This window comes from Passer domesticus, chromosome 15, assembly GCF_036417665.1.
Source record: "Passer domesticus isolate bPasDom1 chromosome 15, bPasDom1.hap1, whole genome shotgun sequence".
NCBI lineage: Eukaryota > Metazoa > Chordata > Aves > Passeriformes > Passeridae > Passer > Passer domesticus.
In genome coordinates, this window is record NC_087488.1 from 15,383,001 (window position 1) to 15,398,239 (window position 15,239).

At 52.1% G+C, this 15,239-nt stretch overlaps 1 protein-coding gene across 2 annotated transcripts in view; it reads left to right on the forward strand.

The window, feature by feature from the left end:
- Positions 1–6,844, forward strand: part of LMF1 (lipase maturation factor 1) — a 138,898-nt gene extending 132,054 nt beyond the window's left edge. For both annotated transcript variants that reach the window (XM_064389860.1, XM_064389861.1), the window contains one exon: positions 6,439–6,844. In XM_064389860.1, coding sequence (XP_064245930.1) covers positions 6,439–6,613 — 175 coding nt within the window. In that variant the 3' untranslated portion in view covers positions 6,614–6,844. The remainder of the gene's footprint in view (positions 1–6,438) is intronic.
- Positions 6,845–15,239: the final 8,395 nt, after the last annotated feature.

Genomic DNA, 15,239 nt, shown 5'->3' on the forward strand with positions numbered 1-15,239 from the left:
CATCAGCCAGGGAAAGGCACAGAGGAAAACTCCGAGGTTTTACACAAAAGGAATTTTGTCCCCAAAGCGTCTGTTTTGTTGATGGAGTTATTTTTAGCTGAGAAAACATTTTTTGGGGCATTTTGGATCAAGTCAAGCCATGTTATGCTGCTGCTAATGTTTTCCATTTGAGGCTCTGAGGATGCACTGCAAACAGGGATGCAGGTCCAGGAATGAAATTTCTCTTGGATCCCACTGATGTTTTCCAGCTTTAGGGCACTGCATCCCCTAAACCTTCTGAGGTGAGAGACTTCTTCTCCAGCTGAGGCACAGAAAACTTCCCACTTTTACCAAAATGGTTCCTCTGAGGTGCTTGGTAAACCCCAAGGTGGTAAAAATCCCAAAATCCTGGAATGGTTTGGGTGGGGAAGGAGCTTGAAGCCCATCCAGTTCCAACCCCAGCACCTCCCACTGTCCCAGGGTGCCCCAAGCCCTGCCCAGCCTGGCCTTGGACACTGCCAGGGATCCAGGGGCAGCCACAGCTGCTCTGGGCACCTGTGCCAGGGCCTGCTCACCCTGCCAGGGAGGAATTCCTTCCCAAAATCCCACCTAACCCTGCCCTCTGTGCCTGGTGCCCTTGGCAGGGGATGGAACTGGATGATTTTTTGCCTCTATCCCATCCCAAACCATCCCTAACCCTGTAATTCCCTGATCCTGGACTTTAATCCAGACTGAGGGGAAAGTTTGCTGCCAACCTTAGGGATCCCTTCATTCCCACCACAGTAGCTGGGTGGAAAAAACTCCTAATTTTCCTTCCATTATTCCCCCCTCCCTCCACTCCAAAGGGAATTCTGAGACTTAATTATTTTCATTCCCTGCTAGACTAAATAATTAGGGGAAGGGGCTGTTTTCCATAAGAACCTTGCACTCCATCCTCCACAGAGTTTGTTCTGTTAATGGAAACTCTACACCTTAAATAGCCAAGGGACTTTCAGAATGAGTTAATGCCTTCGAAATGAAATTTCGGAGACCAAAGTTTGGAGGGTTCTTTACAACTCAAGAAATTATAGTATTTTTTCAAGTGTGATAAACTTCAAATGAGAAACAGGTGACTGATTAAAAATGAGGGCATTGTTGAGGGCCTGGCTGAGTGGGAAGCCTGGAGCTCGAGGCTGGTGATGTTTGGGGAATGTGGATTTCCCAAATATTCCAGGGCAGTGGATAGTTCATAAAAGCCCAGCCCTCATAAATCTGAACAGAGGGGCTTGGGCTGAGAAATTCAGAAGTGTTGAACACACCGTGGAAAAGGCTGCAACAATCAGAGGAAACAAAAATCAGATTTAGCCCACAGGAGGGAAAAAAAAACCAACAGATTTTTTAGGTCTGTTTGGTGTCTCTGATATTAAATCACGGTCACTTCAGGATTTTTATTCCAATTAAGGTAGCAATTTGTTGGAAAAGCCCCACCATGGGTGTGAAGAGCTGGATTTGGAGTGGTGGTGTTGGTGAGGGAGCTGGTGCCTCCCTTTGGATGCTTTGGAACACAGGGGAATGGGGCATTTGGGATCCTTTTTTTATGGGACTTTATTTTATTTCCCATTTAAAAGTGACTGGACTTGGTGCCTGGGCTGGGATCTGTGCAAACCATGGGAAGAGCTTGGTCATATTTGCACTTTGTAGAAGCCAGTTTGGGGTTTGGACCCTCCCCAGAGGGACAAAAGTGACTCTGGAGCAGTGCTGAGAGCAGGGAACTCCTGGAAAATCCAGGCCTCACTGGGGTTAGGTGGAAAAGAATCTGTCAGCTATTACCAGAATTAAATTCCACAGTCCTGAAGGGAAGTTTAAGGGGTTTTCTTTGGGGAAAAAAACCCTCAGTATTTCAGGGAAGGCAGAGCTCATCCCGAGCTGGCAGGATTTCCCCTAGGCTGGGAAGTCTGGTGGCCATGGGATCTCTCTTCCTTGGCAGGGTGAATTCCAGCCTTGGATCCATCTGGAACCAGGTTTATTTTTTTTCCCCCACAGTTTTCTCTGCCCTTGGTGTTGTCCCACCCTTCCTAACCCCACTGTGCCACTTCCCAAGGGGATTTTGAGGATCAGCTGCCCGTGGGATGCTCCAGCTCTGTGGGACCAGACCCTGCAGGAGCCTCAGAATCAGCAGCACTAAAAAACCACCCCAAAACCGCCCTGATTCCCTCAGTTTAGGCCAAGATGATTCATTTATGCTCCCTCCCACCAACAGGGCAAGAACAGCGATGCTGGAGCAACATTACCTCGATGAATTTGGCCTTCCCACCCCCTGATTTACAACAGAACAGGGAACCTCGAGATAAAACACCCCAAAAAACCTCAAAAAAACACCCCACATTTTGCTTCCTTTCTTTCTTTCCCTCTCCCACCCCTCCTTGCCTTGGCAGGCCATTAATTATAACAGAAACCACCACTGGGTTTGGTTTTTTTGTTGTTTTTTTTTTTTTCCCCTGGAACCCCTCAGCTGTTGCAGGGAGACAGCTGCACCCTCTGGAACTAATTACAGCTGTCTGGGAGATTTAGGCCCCCATCCCAACCAGTCCAATATTGCTGCTAATTTTTAACACATCCAGTTGGGAGATGGCAGCAGGGGCTGAGCCACGAGCGGCTCCCGAGGGCGCTGCGGGGCAGCTGCTGGGGCAAAACGGTGCTTTGCAAAAATAATGCTGATTTTTTTTGAGCTTTTCTGGCCTCTCCCCGAGGCCAGGGCCTTGCCCAGCCCGCTGGGGATGCCCTGAAGGGTGGTGGCAGAGGGGTTCTGGGGGTGGCTCAGTTGTGCCTCCTCCATCGGTGTCGTCGCTCTCCTGGCACTGCTGTTGGAGCAGAAGTTGCCCAAAGGACCCTTTTGTCCCCTTCTCCTCACAGCAGAGAGGGTTTTCCATCTCCTGGAAAGTCCTTGGGATGCCATCCAGTCCCACCCGTGCCATGGGCAGGGATATCCTCCACCAGATCCCATCCAAGCTGGCCTTGGACACTTCCAGGGTGGAGCAGCCACAGCTTCCCTGGGAATCTGTGCCAGGGCCTGCCACCCTCCCAGGGAGGAATTCCTGGATCCCAAAATCCCATCAAATCCTTCGGTTTAAACGCATTTTTAATGGGAGCTGCTGCCAGGGATCCAGGAGGAGCTGCCAGTTTGTGTTTGCTCAGTAAATCCCCACAAGTCCTTCTCGTCCTTCTCTGAGTGCCTGGGACATCCTGGTGAGGTCAGGCAGCTCCTTCCTGACCTTCCAGAAGCTGTTGCTGTTTTTCCAGAGCAGAAATCAGGGAATCTCCTGCAGGCTCAGTTTCCAAGATCTGTGGATCCCTTCCAGCTGCCAGGAGATCTTTGTGGAAGCCCCAAAACTGCACAAACCCTGAGAGCCCTGGAAGGATGGGAGTTTGTAGCACCTTCCCTCCCTGAATCCCGGGAAGAGGGAGCAGCACCAGCACTGGAGGAGCTGGAAAATCCCATAATTCCAGGATTGAGGCACCCAGGCAGCTTATAAACACTGGCAGAGCTTGTAAACTCTGTGAGCCCTGAAATGAGGGGCTCCGGTGGGTATTAAACACTGCAGCTTTTACATCCTGAGCCTGGCAAGGAAATATTCCCTCCTGGGTTCCAGGTTTTCCACCTTGCTCACATTTATTTTGGGAATATATGGAGATGGGTCCAGCTTGGGAAGTGCTCTGCAGCCACTCAGTGAAGGAAAAAGCATCAGAGTGGCAGGTGGAGGGTGCTGGGAGCAGGAGACTGCCATAAAATCAGCCTCTGAAGCATTTTTGGGAGGTGGATCTGGGATTGGAGATGTTTTGGGAATTCCAGGAAGCAGTCAGGCAGCAATTGGAGATCTCCAATCATCCTGGAGTGGCTACCTGGACCCTGAGGGACGAGGCTGTTCAGGAACACTGCAGTTATTAACGGGAATTTTGTGTTCCTGCAAAGGAAACCCTGTGGGAATAACACTCCAGCCCCGTTTGGCTTTTCCCAGCCTCAGAAAGAGGGAAAAGAGGGAGGGCAGGAATGGGCCAGGCTGGAATGAAAGCAGCAGCTGCAGGGCAGAGTTTGTGGGGGTGGGATGCAGGTTTGTGCTCCCCAAATTCCACTCAGGGCCCCTTTTCCTATTTATCTTCCTTCATCCTCAGAGGAGGAGGGAAAAGGGAGGTCATTGAATCATGGAGTGGTTTGGGATGGAAGGAACCTTAAAGATCACCCAGTGCCACCCCTGCCATGGCAGGGACGCCCTCCAGGGTGCTCCAAGCCCTGTCCAGCCTGGCCTGGGACACTGCCAGGGATCCAGGAGCAGCCCCAGCCGCTCTGGGAAACATGATGGGTGTGATGGACACAGAATCCCAGGATCTCTGAGGCTGGAAAAGGCCTTTAAGTGCAGCACGTCCCACCTGTGCCCAGCGCCCACCTTGTCCCCAGAGCTGAGTGCCACCTCCAGGAGTTCCTTGGACACCTCCAGGGATGGGGACTCCAAACCTCCCTGGGTACCCCATATTCCCATGGTTTTGTAGGAGAATCCTTCCTGTGCTGCTCTCCTGGGTGCCAGCAGGACTGGGCAGAGCTGTTGGGCTGTGCTGGAGCCAGCCTTGGGCGGGGTGCAGCTCTCTCCAAGCCCCTCACCCTGCCGCGCTCCCCGCAGCCGAGCGCTGATGGCGAATCCATCGGAGCCGTCCCTAATTGTTCCAGCAGCAGGAAGGACCTTCCCGCCGCCCCAGGGATCCCCCAGCTGCCGTGCCCTGCTCAGTAGCGGGGTCTGTATTTTCCTAGTGGAGCAGAGCAGGTTTAAATGAGCACTGACACGACTTTGACAGTTTTATTTCGTGGGTATTTTATGGGCTCGCCCGGCGATGCTCCCGGCGCGGGCGCCGCTGCGGCCCTTGTCAGCATGTCCTACATCAAGGGGGACAAACCCCCCGGATCCAGCGGCATGGGCAGCTCCCAGAGTGTTTCCTGACACTGATGAATGTTTCTTTCTGCACTGCTTTCAAACCTCCTCCGCTGTCAGCTCCCGGAGCAGCCGGAAAACAGATGCGCTCGGAGCTGCCGCCGGCTGGGCAGGGGGTGCTGGGGGACTCAGATCCCTGCTCCAGAATCTCCCGGGCAGAAACACTCCAGGGGCTCTGAGGAAGGAAAAAACCTTCTCATTCCTGCTTTTATTATTGTTATTATTATTATTATTATTATTATTATTATTATTACTATTTTATACGTAGCTGTGGAAAGGTGTGGGGAGCGCTCAGGGCAGTTAAAGCTCCTGTGCTCCTGCATCATTCCTGAGGCACAGCTGGATGGCAGCATTCCTAAATGGCATCAGGAGGAGCTGGGAGCTTCCCAAAACCTTCCAGTGTCACTGCTGTGTGCTGTGGGCATCCCAGGGATGGATGGACGGAAGGATGGATGGATGGATGGATGGATGGATGGATGGATGGATGGATGGATGGATGGATGGATGATGGATGGATGGATGGATGGATGGATGATGGATGGATGATGGATGGATGGATGATGGATGGATGGATGATGGATGGATGATGGATGGATGGATGATGGATGATGGATGGATGGATGGATGGATGGATGGATGGATGGATGGATGATGGATGGATGGATGGATGGATGGATGGATGGATGGATGATGGATGGATGGATGGATGGATGGATGGATGATGGATGATGGATGGATGGATGATGGATGGAGGATGGATGATGGATGGATGGATGGATGGATGGATGGATGGATGGATGGATGGATGATGGATGATGGATGGATGGATGATGGATGGATGGATGGATGGATGGATGGATGATGGATGGATGGATGGATGGATGGATGGATGGATGGATGATGGATGGATGGATGGATGGATGGATGGATGATGGATGATGGATGGATGGATGATGGATGGATGGATGGATGGATGGATGGATGGATGGATGATGGATGGATGGATGATGGATGGATGGATGGATGATGGATGGATGATGGATGGATGGATGGATGGATGATGGATGGATGGATGGATGGATGGATGGATGGATGGATGGATGATGGATGGATGGATGGATGGATGATGGATGGATGGATGGATGATGGATGATGGATGGATGGATGATGGATGGATGATGGATGGATGGATGGATGGATGGATGATGGATGGATGGATGGATGATGGATGGATGATGGATGGATGGATGGATGATGGATGATGGATGGATGGATGGATGGATGGATGGATGATGGATGGATGGATGGATGGATGGATGGATGGATGGATGGATGGATGGATGGATGGATGGAGTACTGGGATATGGAGCCACCCTGAGCACCCTCAAGCTGATTTCTCCATCCAGAAAGGCTCCAAAACACCAATCCCATGGATAAAACCATGGCCCGAGCCTCTTCCCAAGCCATGCCCAGCGCTGAGCTGCTGCTGTTGTCTCCACAGGTGGATCCGTGGGGAACACTTCAGGTACAAGTTCAGCCAGCCCGGGGGGCAGCACGCCCGCGACGGGAAGTGGTGGATCCGGAGGAGGATCGGCCCCTATTTCCCCCCCGTCAACCTGCAGGGCCTCAGGAAGTTCTTTGAGGACAGGAACTGGCCTTATCCCGTGCAGGACTGAGGGAAAAGGACGGCCAGGACGAGAGGGACCAGCTGGGAAGGTGGAGAAGGGGCAGCTCCCTCCCAAACACCTCCTGCTCTGTTTTACATCCACATCCTTGGTCACGCCTGTTTTCCAGAAGATTCCCAGCCAGTTTGCCCACTTGCTCTGTGAGCTGCTTTTTCTCACCTCAGTGGCTGATTTCTTTTGCCAGGCTGCTCCATTCAGGAATTCCTCTGGAACTGGGAAAAAGGCAAGCAAATAACCATGGCTGGTTTTGGGCGAGGTGTTGGTGTTGCCAAAAGCAGCTGGATGTGGGTTTGAAACAAAAACGGGAAAACAAAAAAAAACCAAAAAACCAAATCTCTGGGGTTGCGTGGGCTGTGGAGGCAGGCACAGGAATGCCCTTTTCCATGTTGCCTTGCACCTTTTTGACCACATGTACCAAATGGGAACATGTTCCTGGAAAGGAATTAAAGCAAATTATTCTTGAACAACCAGCAGGAGCTTCACTGGGTTTTTGTTTTTCCTGGAATTGCTAAAAAGGGAAAAAAGAAGGAGCCCCAGTCTCTACCAGGGACAAGGCAGCTCCCGTGGGAACGGGGTGGCAGGTGAGGGATGAGGTGAGTCCTGGGATTGATTTGTGTTTTGGGGAGAATCCAGAATTTGGTGTCGTGTCCGAGTGTCTGTCCCCATCCCGAGGATCCAGGGCGGTGAGAGGAGAATTCTCCCTCCCCTTCTGCCCTGGCAGCTCCTTCTCCAGGGGGTGCAGCCCTGGATGGGTGATGGGTGACAGGAGAGGGGTGACAGGAGATGGGTGACAGGAGATGGGTGACAGGAGAGGGGTGACAGGTGACACCCCCGGGCACCCAGCAGCACTGCCTCCCCCTCCCCAATTTAATGAATTTCTTTTGCTTTCCAACCTCTGGGTCAGGGATAATGGATGCCAGACCAGCATTCCCATTCCTGTTTGCTGCTTGTTAAGCTTTTTTTTTCCCCCTTTTTTCCCTTTTTTTTTCTTTTTTTCAATGCAAGCTCCCCGCTCTGCTCCAGAGCAGTGCCTGGAAGACAAAACCCATCCAAAGGGGCAGGAGGGGATTCCATTGGAAACATTTCCCTGGGACAAGAATTTAGAAAAGAAAAGGAACAATTATTCCAAGGTGGGAGGAAATCAGCCTGGCTTTGGGCACTGCCAGGGATCCAGGGGCAGCCTCAGCTGCTCTGGGAATCCCACCCAGGTTCCAGTTCCAAACATTCCTCTAAAAACATGGATTTGGTTTGTGTTTTGGGAATGTGGCCCCTGTGGAGGGGTCGGTGGTGAGGAGCTGCTGGAGATGAGTTTGTGTCCATGCAGGAATGCCCCACCAACACCTACACTGCAGCAACCCAGAGAATTCCTTATTCCTGCACCTTTTATCAGTCAGAGTCATTGATTTGAAAGCAGCCAAACTCCAGGCTGGGAATTCCCATAGGAAATACCTGCAGCCATATCCATTCCCTGCTCCCAGCTGCTTGGAAAAGCTGGCTTTGCTTTAACACATATGAAAGGAAAAAGCTTTTTGGGTTTTTTTTTTTTTTTTTCCTTCCTGGTAGATTGAGTTTGGCCAAACAATTCCGTGTGAACTGCTGGGCAGGAGGCACAAACCTGTAGGCAAAATTATCCAGCTGCTCCACGTTTAGAGCAGCATGGGATGAATTTCAGGATCGTATATTAGTTTCCATTTAATCTGATTATTCCAGGCTGGAGTTCCTGGAGGGTCTTCAGGTTATTGTCAGTCAAAAGAATCTTTAAAAGCTTCCATTTGCACTCAACTTTTCCCATTCCAAGTCTATTTTCATTATGGATCCATTTTGATTTTAATGAAAAAATGATTCTCCCAACTCCCTGCTTTTTTTTGCCCCCTACTTGGGGTTAAAATTGAAGCCACAATGGGGTCTTGCCACTCAAAATCCCATTTTCCAGCTTTCCTGAGGGTACTGCTTGGTTGAAGGCGCTTGGGCAGACAATAAGGGGCAGATAATTTGGGAAGGCACCTTGTGTGCTCTGCCTGGGGCCCAGCCCCTTCCTCATGGGGGAACCCTCCAATGCCTCCAACCCCAGGGGGGTTTCCAGCTGCAGATGCAGGAAATTCAAATGCAGGATTCATTTCTGCTGAAAGCCCCTGCAGGGGCTCAGTTCTGTCACCTCCTCTCAGCTGCAGCCCCGGGGACTCCAGTGGGATTCTTCCCAGGATTGGGAAGCTGGGAATCCCAGTTTGTGCTGGGTGGGGGGACACCCCTGGGTATGGTGGGGTGGCTTTGGGCTGGCACCTCCCTGGGGTGTCCCTGGGGTGTCCATCCCACCTCCCCCCAGGAAAAAAACCCAACAGAACTAACCCCAAAGCACATCCTGGGTTTGCACAGGATTTTTACAGGGATGTGCCTGGCTGAGCTCTCCAGGTGCCACCCGGGATGCCAGCGCTGCCCAAGGAGGGACACGGGCAGTGCCAGCCTGGCCTGTGGGAACATCCCTGTCCTGGTTCCTTGTCCTGCCCCAAACCCTCAGCTTGTCCACATTTGCCAGGCAGGTGAGGAGGACAAAGCTGAGCTCTGGAATTGTCCCTGTGTCAGCTCTGGAACTGTCCCCAAGTGAGCTCTGGAATTGTGCCCAGGTGAGCTCTGGAATTGTCCCTGTGTCAGCTCTGGAATTGTCCCCATGTCAGCTCTGGAATTGTCCCTGAGTGAGCTCTGGAATTGTGCCCAGGTGAGTTCTGGAATTGTCCCCAAGTGAGCTCTGGAATTGTCCCTGTGTCAGCTCTGGAATTGTCCCCAAGTGAGCTCTGGAATTGTGCCCAGGTGAGCTCTGGAATTGTCCCTGTGTCAGCTCTGGAATTGTCCCCGTGTGAGCTCTGGAATTGTCCCTGTGTCAGCTCTGGAATTGTCCCCATCTGAGCTCTGGAATTGTCCCCAAGTGGGATCTGGAATTGTCCCCAGGTGAGCTCTGGAGCTGTCCCTGTGTGAGCTCATTCTTCCACAGATTTTGCCTAGTTTTTTCCATGGATTTTCCCCCATTCTTATACAGATTTTGCCCCATTTTTCTACAGATTTTGCCCCATTCTTCCATAGATTTTTCCACAGATTTTGCCCCATTTTTCCACAGATTTTTTCCCCCATTCTTCCATCAATTTTACCCCATTTTTCCACAGATTTTTCCCCATCTTTCCACAGATTTTTCCACGGATTTTACCCCATTCTTCCACAGATTTTGCCCCATTTTCCCACCAATTTTACCCCATTTTTCCACGGATTTTGCCCCATTTTTCCACGGATTTTTCCCCATTTTCCCACGGATTTTTCCCCATCTTTCCATGGATTTTGCCGTGCCCATCCCCACGTTTCCCCTTTCCCAGCACGGGCTGGATCCCGCTCCCTCTGCAGCAGCAGCAGCTCCGGGTGGGATTGCAGAGGGCTGAGCTTTCCCCGGCGTGTGCCGGGTGCTGGGACAGCTCCTCTGAAGTCACAGCACCTGCAAGTGGTTACTTAGAACAATAAATAAGTGATAGATTATCAAATAAAGCCTTGGCTTGGATGAGGTCATCCCTGCCCCGTGTCCTGCGTCTCCCAGGGTTCCTGGGCTAAATCCCTCTTGTATCAGGCAATAAAAAACTTGTCAGGATTAAAGAATCAATTAGGAATTAGCCAAAGGGGCAAAGCGTAACCCAAACACGCTGATAAAATCCAGTAGGTGATTATGGGAACGGCTTTGATTTCCTTGGGCTTTGCAAAGGAATAATTGCTCCTTACAGAGCACGGAACAACCCGGGCTGGGTATTTTTCCAGCTTTATAGAGGAGGAAATTCTGGTGAAATTCGGTGCCAAAGGTGGGGACACGCCACGGTTTAGGGCTGAAGGGGGTCCTGGATTTGAGAAGCATCATTCCCTGGCTGGAAATATTATCTTGGAGGCTTTTCAGGTGCAGGTTGGACGGGGCTTGGAGCAGCCTGGGATGGTGGAGGGTGTCCCTGTGCAGGGAGTGGAATGAGATGAGTTTTAGGGTCCCTCCCAACCCAAACCATTCTGGGATATTCCATGGTTGGGGTGCAGCAGGATGGGCAGGGACGTGCCACAGCTCCAGCACTGCCTCTGCTCTTCCACGGGCACAGGAAAACACAGCAAGGAATTCAAGGCTGGGTTTAGCTGGAAAAACTGCTGGAAAAGCTGATTTGGTGATGGCAGGGAGGGGATGGAGCTCTCCCAGCGTGGCGAGGACTTGGATTTCAGGGGAACACAGCCCGATCCTGGCTCAGGGAGCTCCGTGCCACTGATTATTCCCTGTTTATTCCCTGTCTGGCCCAGCCACCCACGCTCCCAAAGCTTTTGTTCGTGGAGGAGATCCAGGGACAGAAGATCCCCCGAGGCACATCCCAGGAATGTCGGTGTCAGCCTCATCCCAACTCCTCCTGCACAGCTCCATCCTCCCACTGCAGCTCCAGGCTCGGTTTTTGGGGATCATTCCAGCCACGGGGCAGCTCTGCTTTCTCCTCAGTGGAGAAAGGATTTTTGGGGAAAAAAATCTTTTAAGGGAGCGGCATCACATCAGGATTGGAGTTGGATCCGTGGGATGAGCTCCCGGAGCAAGGCAGGAGCAGGATTTGCCATCCTGTGTGACCCCAGGGGCTGGAGCAGGTCCCTGACTCCTTCATCCTCATCTCCTGGGCCGAATTCCCGAGGCAGCTGCTCCCCTGGAGTGGGGTGTGAGCAGGAAGGTGGGACCAACACCCCGGGTTTGCTCCCAATAAAGTGTGGGAAGAGGCAAACCCCTTGGAAATAAAGTGACTAGAATTGTCATCACTGATAATCAGTTATTAATAATGAATAGGTTGGGACCCTCCAGCCCCCTCAGCAGGGTGGGGAGCAGGCAGGAGCAGCAGCAGGTGCCAGCGAGGGGACACGGCGGCACAAGCACAGGTGACAGCTTGCCCCATTTTTCCACGGATTTTGCCCCATTCTCACACAGATTTTTCCCCACTTTTCCATGGATTTTGCCCCATTTTTCCACAGATCCAGGGGATGGGAGCAGGGAATGATCCAGGCTCCAAGATTGCCCCGCTGGGGTCCATGGGCACGGCTGAGATCCCCGAGGGCAGCAGCTCTGCTCGCTGCGCCTGCGTCCTCAGCTGTTCCACAGCTCATTCTTACACAGGTTTTGCCCCATTTTTCCACAGATTTTGCCCCATTTTTCCACAGATTTTGCCCAGTTTTTCCACAGATTTCCCCCCATTTTTTCATGGATTTTCCCCCATTTTTCCACAGATTTTTCCCCATTCTTCCACAGATTTTGGCCATTTTTTCCACGAATTTTGCCCCATTTTTCCTCAGATGCAAGAGATGTGAGCAGAGAATGATCCAGGGGATGGGAGCAGGGAATGATCCAGGCTCCAAAGGGTGGGATCAGGGAATGATCCAAGGGATGGGAGCAGGGAATGATCCAGGGGATGGGAGGTCATTCTTCCACAGATTTTGCCACATTTTTCCACGGATCTTGCCCAATTTTTCCACAGATTTTTCCTCATTCTTACACAGATTTTGCCCCATTCTTCCATGGATTTTGCCCCATTCTTACACAGATTTTGCCCCATTTTTCCACGGATTTTGCCTAATTTTTCCACAGATTTTTCCCCATTCTTATACAGATTTAGCCCCATTCTTACACGGATTTTCCCCCATTTTTCCACGGATTTTGCCCCATTTTTCCACAGATGCAAGGGATATGAGCAGAGTATGATCCAGGGGATGGGAGCAGGGAATGTTCCAGGGGATGGGAGATCATTCTTCCACACATTTTGCCCAGTTTTTCCAGAGATTTCGCCCCATTTTTCCACAGAGGCAAGGGATGTGAGCAGAGAATGATCCAGGGGATCGGAGCAGGGAATGATCCAAGGGATGGGAGCAGGGAATGATCCAAGGGATGGGAGCAGGGAATGATCCAGGGATGGGAGCAGGGGATGATCCATGGGTGGGAGCAGGGATGATCCAGGGGATGGGAGCAGGGAACGATCCAGGGGATGGGAGCAGGGATGATCCAGGGGATGGGAGCAGGGAACGATCCAGGGGATGGGAGCAGGGAACGATCCAGGGGATGGGAGCAGGGATGATCCAAGGGATGGGAGCAGGGATGATCCAAGGGATGGGAGCAGGGATGATCCAGGCTCCAGGAGTGCCCCGCTCGGGCTCCGTGGGCCCGGCTGGGAGATTCCCGAGGGCAGCAGCCCCGCTCCCTGCACCTGTGTCCTCAGCTATTCCCATTCATCCTGGAGAGCGGGCCGGGCTGCGCAGCTGCGGCAGCATTATTGCATTATTCCCCTCGCCTATTTGCATATCAATGAGCCCCTGATTAATATTTAAAGAGCCAGCTGTCCGAGCCACCTAGGGAAGAAAAAAAGCTCTGTGCGGTTTTTATTGATTTCTCTTTTTTTCGGGGATAACACTCACTGCCCTTTATGGAGCGCGCTTCATTTTTTACCCCCTCTATTCTTTTAGCTGAAATTAAGGAGAAGAGGGATGGGGGGGGGGGGAAAAAGTCAGGGAAAAAAATATGAAGGAGTTATCAGTGAAGGAGTTGTGCTGCTCTCAATGCTCCTCAGTCCTTTTGTGCAGGGCGCAGCTGCAGGAGCAGGTTTGGAGGGGCAGGAGCCCATGGGAACGGGGTTTGGGAGCACGGGGAGACTGGGATGGGATGGGAGGGGATGGATTCCCGGCACATGCAGGGAGCGATGCTGCTGGTGACCCGGGGAAAGCGCCTCGCAAAACCCTGGCTCGAGGGGGGCTGATCGATGGAAATGCCATCCCAAAAAAACCAAAAAAAAAACCAAAAAAAAAACCACCAGGAATTTTGAATTTTGGTATTTTCAGGAATTGGTCTTTTCCTTGCCTCCCCAGCGCTGTTCGTGGTTTTGTTTCCAGCCTTAAAAGCTGTCCTTTTAACAGACCCTTCTCCTGCCCTTTTATTTTTCTCTCCCCCTGGAGCATTTGTCAATAATCCCCCGACAGCGGCAGCTTTGTTATCCCAACTAATTGGAGTCAAGTGGGGCTGCGAGAAAAGATCCCTTCCCGCGCGAGCCCTGGGAAAAGCCGCGCAAGGATTTTAATTTTCAATAAAAGATGCAGATAAGGAGAAATCAGCGGTGGGGACGGGGGCTGGGGGGCACGGGGCCGCCCCCACACCTGCGCTTTTTGGGGTCTGAGGGGGATTTTAGGGCGGTGTGAGGTGAGGGGGTTGTTTATCCGAGCTGGGGCCGGTTGTTTCAGGTCACGCTCGGTTGTTTTTATGCACAAATGTGGGATCGGGGTCGCTGGGGGTGCTGAGGCTCTCGGGAGAGCAGGGATGGACCTGGGGCATCCCAGGCTGTGCCACTGTCCCTGTCCCTGCCCGGTGTGACAGCGGGGTGCATTTTGGGATGCTCCACGTGCCCTGCCCGTCCCTTTGCTCCTGTTGGGGTGCTGTCCCCCATTCCCACATGGATGGGGACATTGCCGGGTCATTCCCTGCTGGATTTGCCCAAAGGTTGAACTTCATGCCCTTTTCCAATGGTTTTTTAACGATTCCCTGCTCGGGTGGTGACATCCTCCACCATCCCCCTTCCCCATCCCTGCTCCCACCCCGTGTTCCCTCAATCCCAAACCCCACAGGCTGATCCCGAGGTTTTCCAGCTGTCCCCAGGCTGTCCCCAGGCTGTCCCCAGGCTGTCCCCAGGCCCTGAGCCCACCAGGAGCAGCAGCAGGGCTCAGCCTCAGGGAGGGAAGGATTTGGCCCTGCCTCTGACAGGGAGTGCTCTGGCTCTGGGTTATCCCGATGAAACCAAAGCTCTCCCCCGTCCTTTTTCACTCAGCTCTTTCCCTCCCTGCTCTTTTCGGGCCGGTTCAGAGCCAGGGTGTGACATTAAGGTGATTTACAGCGTCCCTGGAGGGGAAGGGCACAGACTCAGGGATTTTTTTTTCCCCCTCTTTTCCTCAGGTGAAAGCAACCCTCGAAGGTGAACTCCCGAGACATTACAGCAACCACCCGTCAATCCCTGATTTACAGGCTCAGATTTATGGCTCCAGAATTATTGTTCCACTCACAGATTTTTTATTTTTCCTCCTTCTTATTTTTTCTTTTTTTTTTTTTTTTTTCCTTTTTTCCCTGGGCTGTTTTAGTGCTTGTGAAAGGTGAGGGCTTTGACAGCTCCTGGAAACAAAAGCCTTTAATATCCCCCCGAGTGGGGCTCTCCCAGGGAAGAGCAGAGAGAACACGAAGGCTTTTCCTCCCTGCTGCAGATTGGCTCACTCCAGGCCGGGCTTAACCAAACAGAGCGCAAAGCTCGCCCGAGTTAAGCCAGGACTAATTAGCAAAGTCCTTTCCTGGTGCCTGTGCAGTGCCCTGGGGTCACCCTGGTGGCTGGAGCAGGGCTGGGGATGGAAGCTGAGGCTGCTCATCACCCCCAGGATGTTTCCAGACCCTTCCCAAATTTTTGGGACATTTCCAGCTTTTCTAGGAGAGCACAGGAGACTCAAGCCTGCTCTGAGGTCATTTTTAAGCCCCTGCAGTTCCACCAAAGTTTTGGGGGTCTAAACTAAACTGGCAACAGCCTTTAAAACACAACAGACATGAAATGCCAGGGAGTGAAAA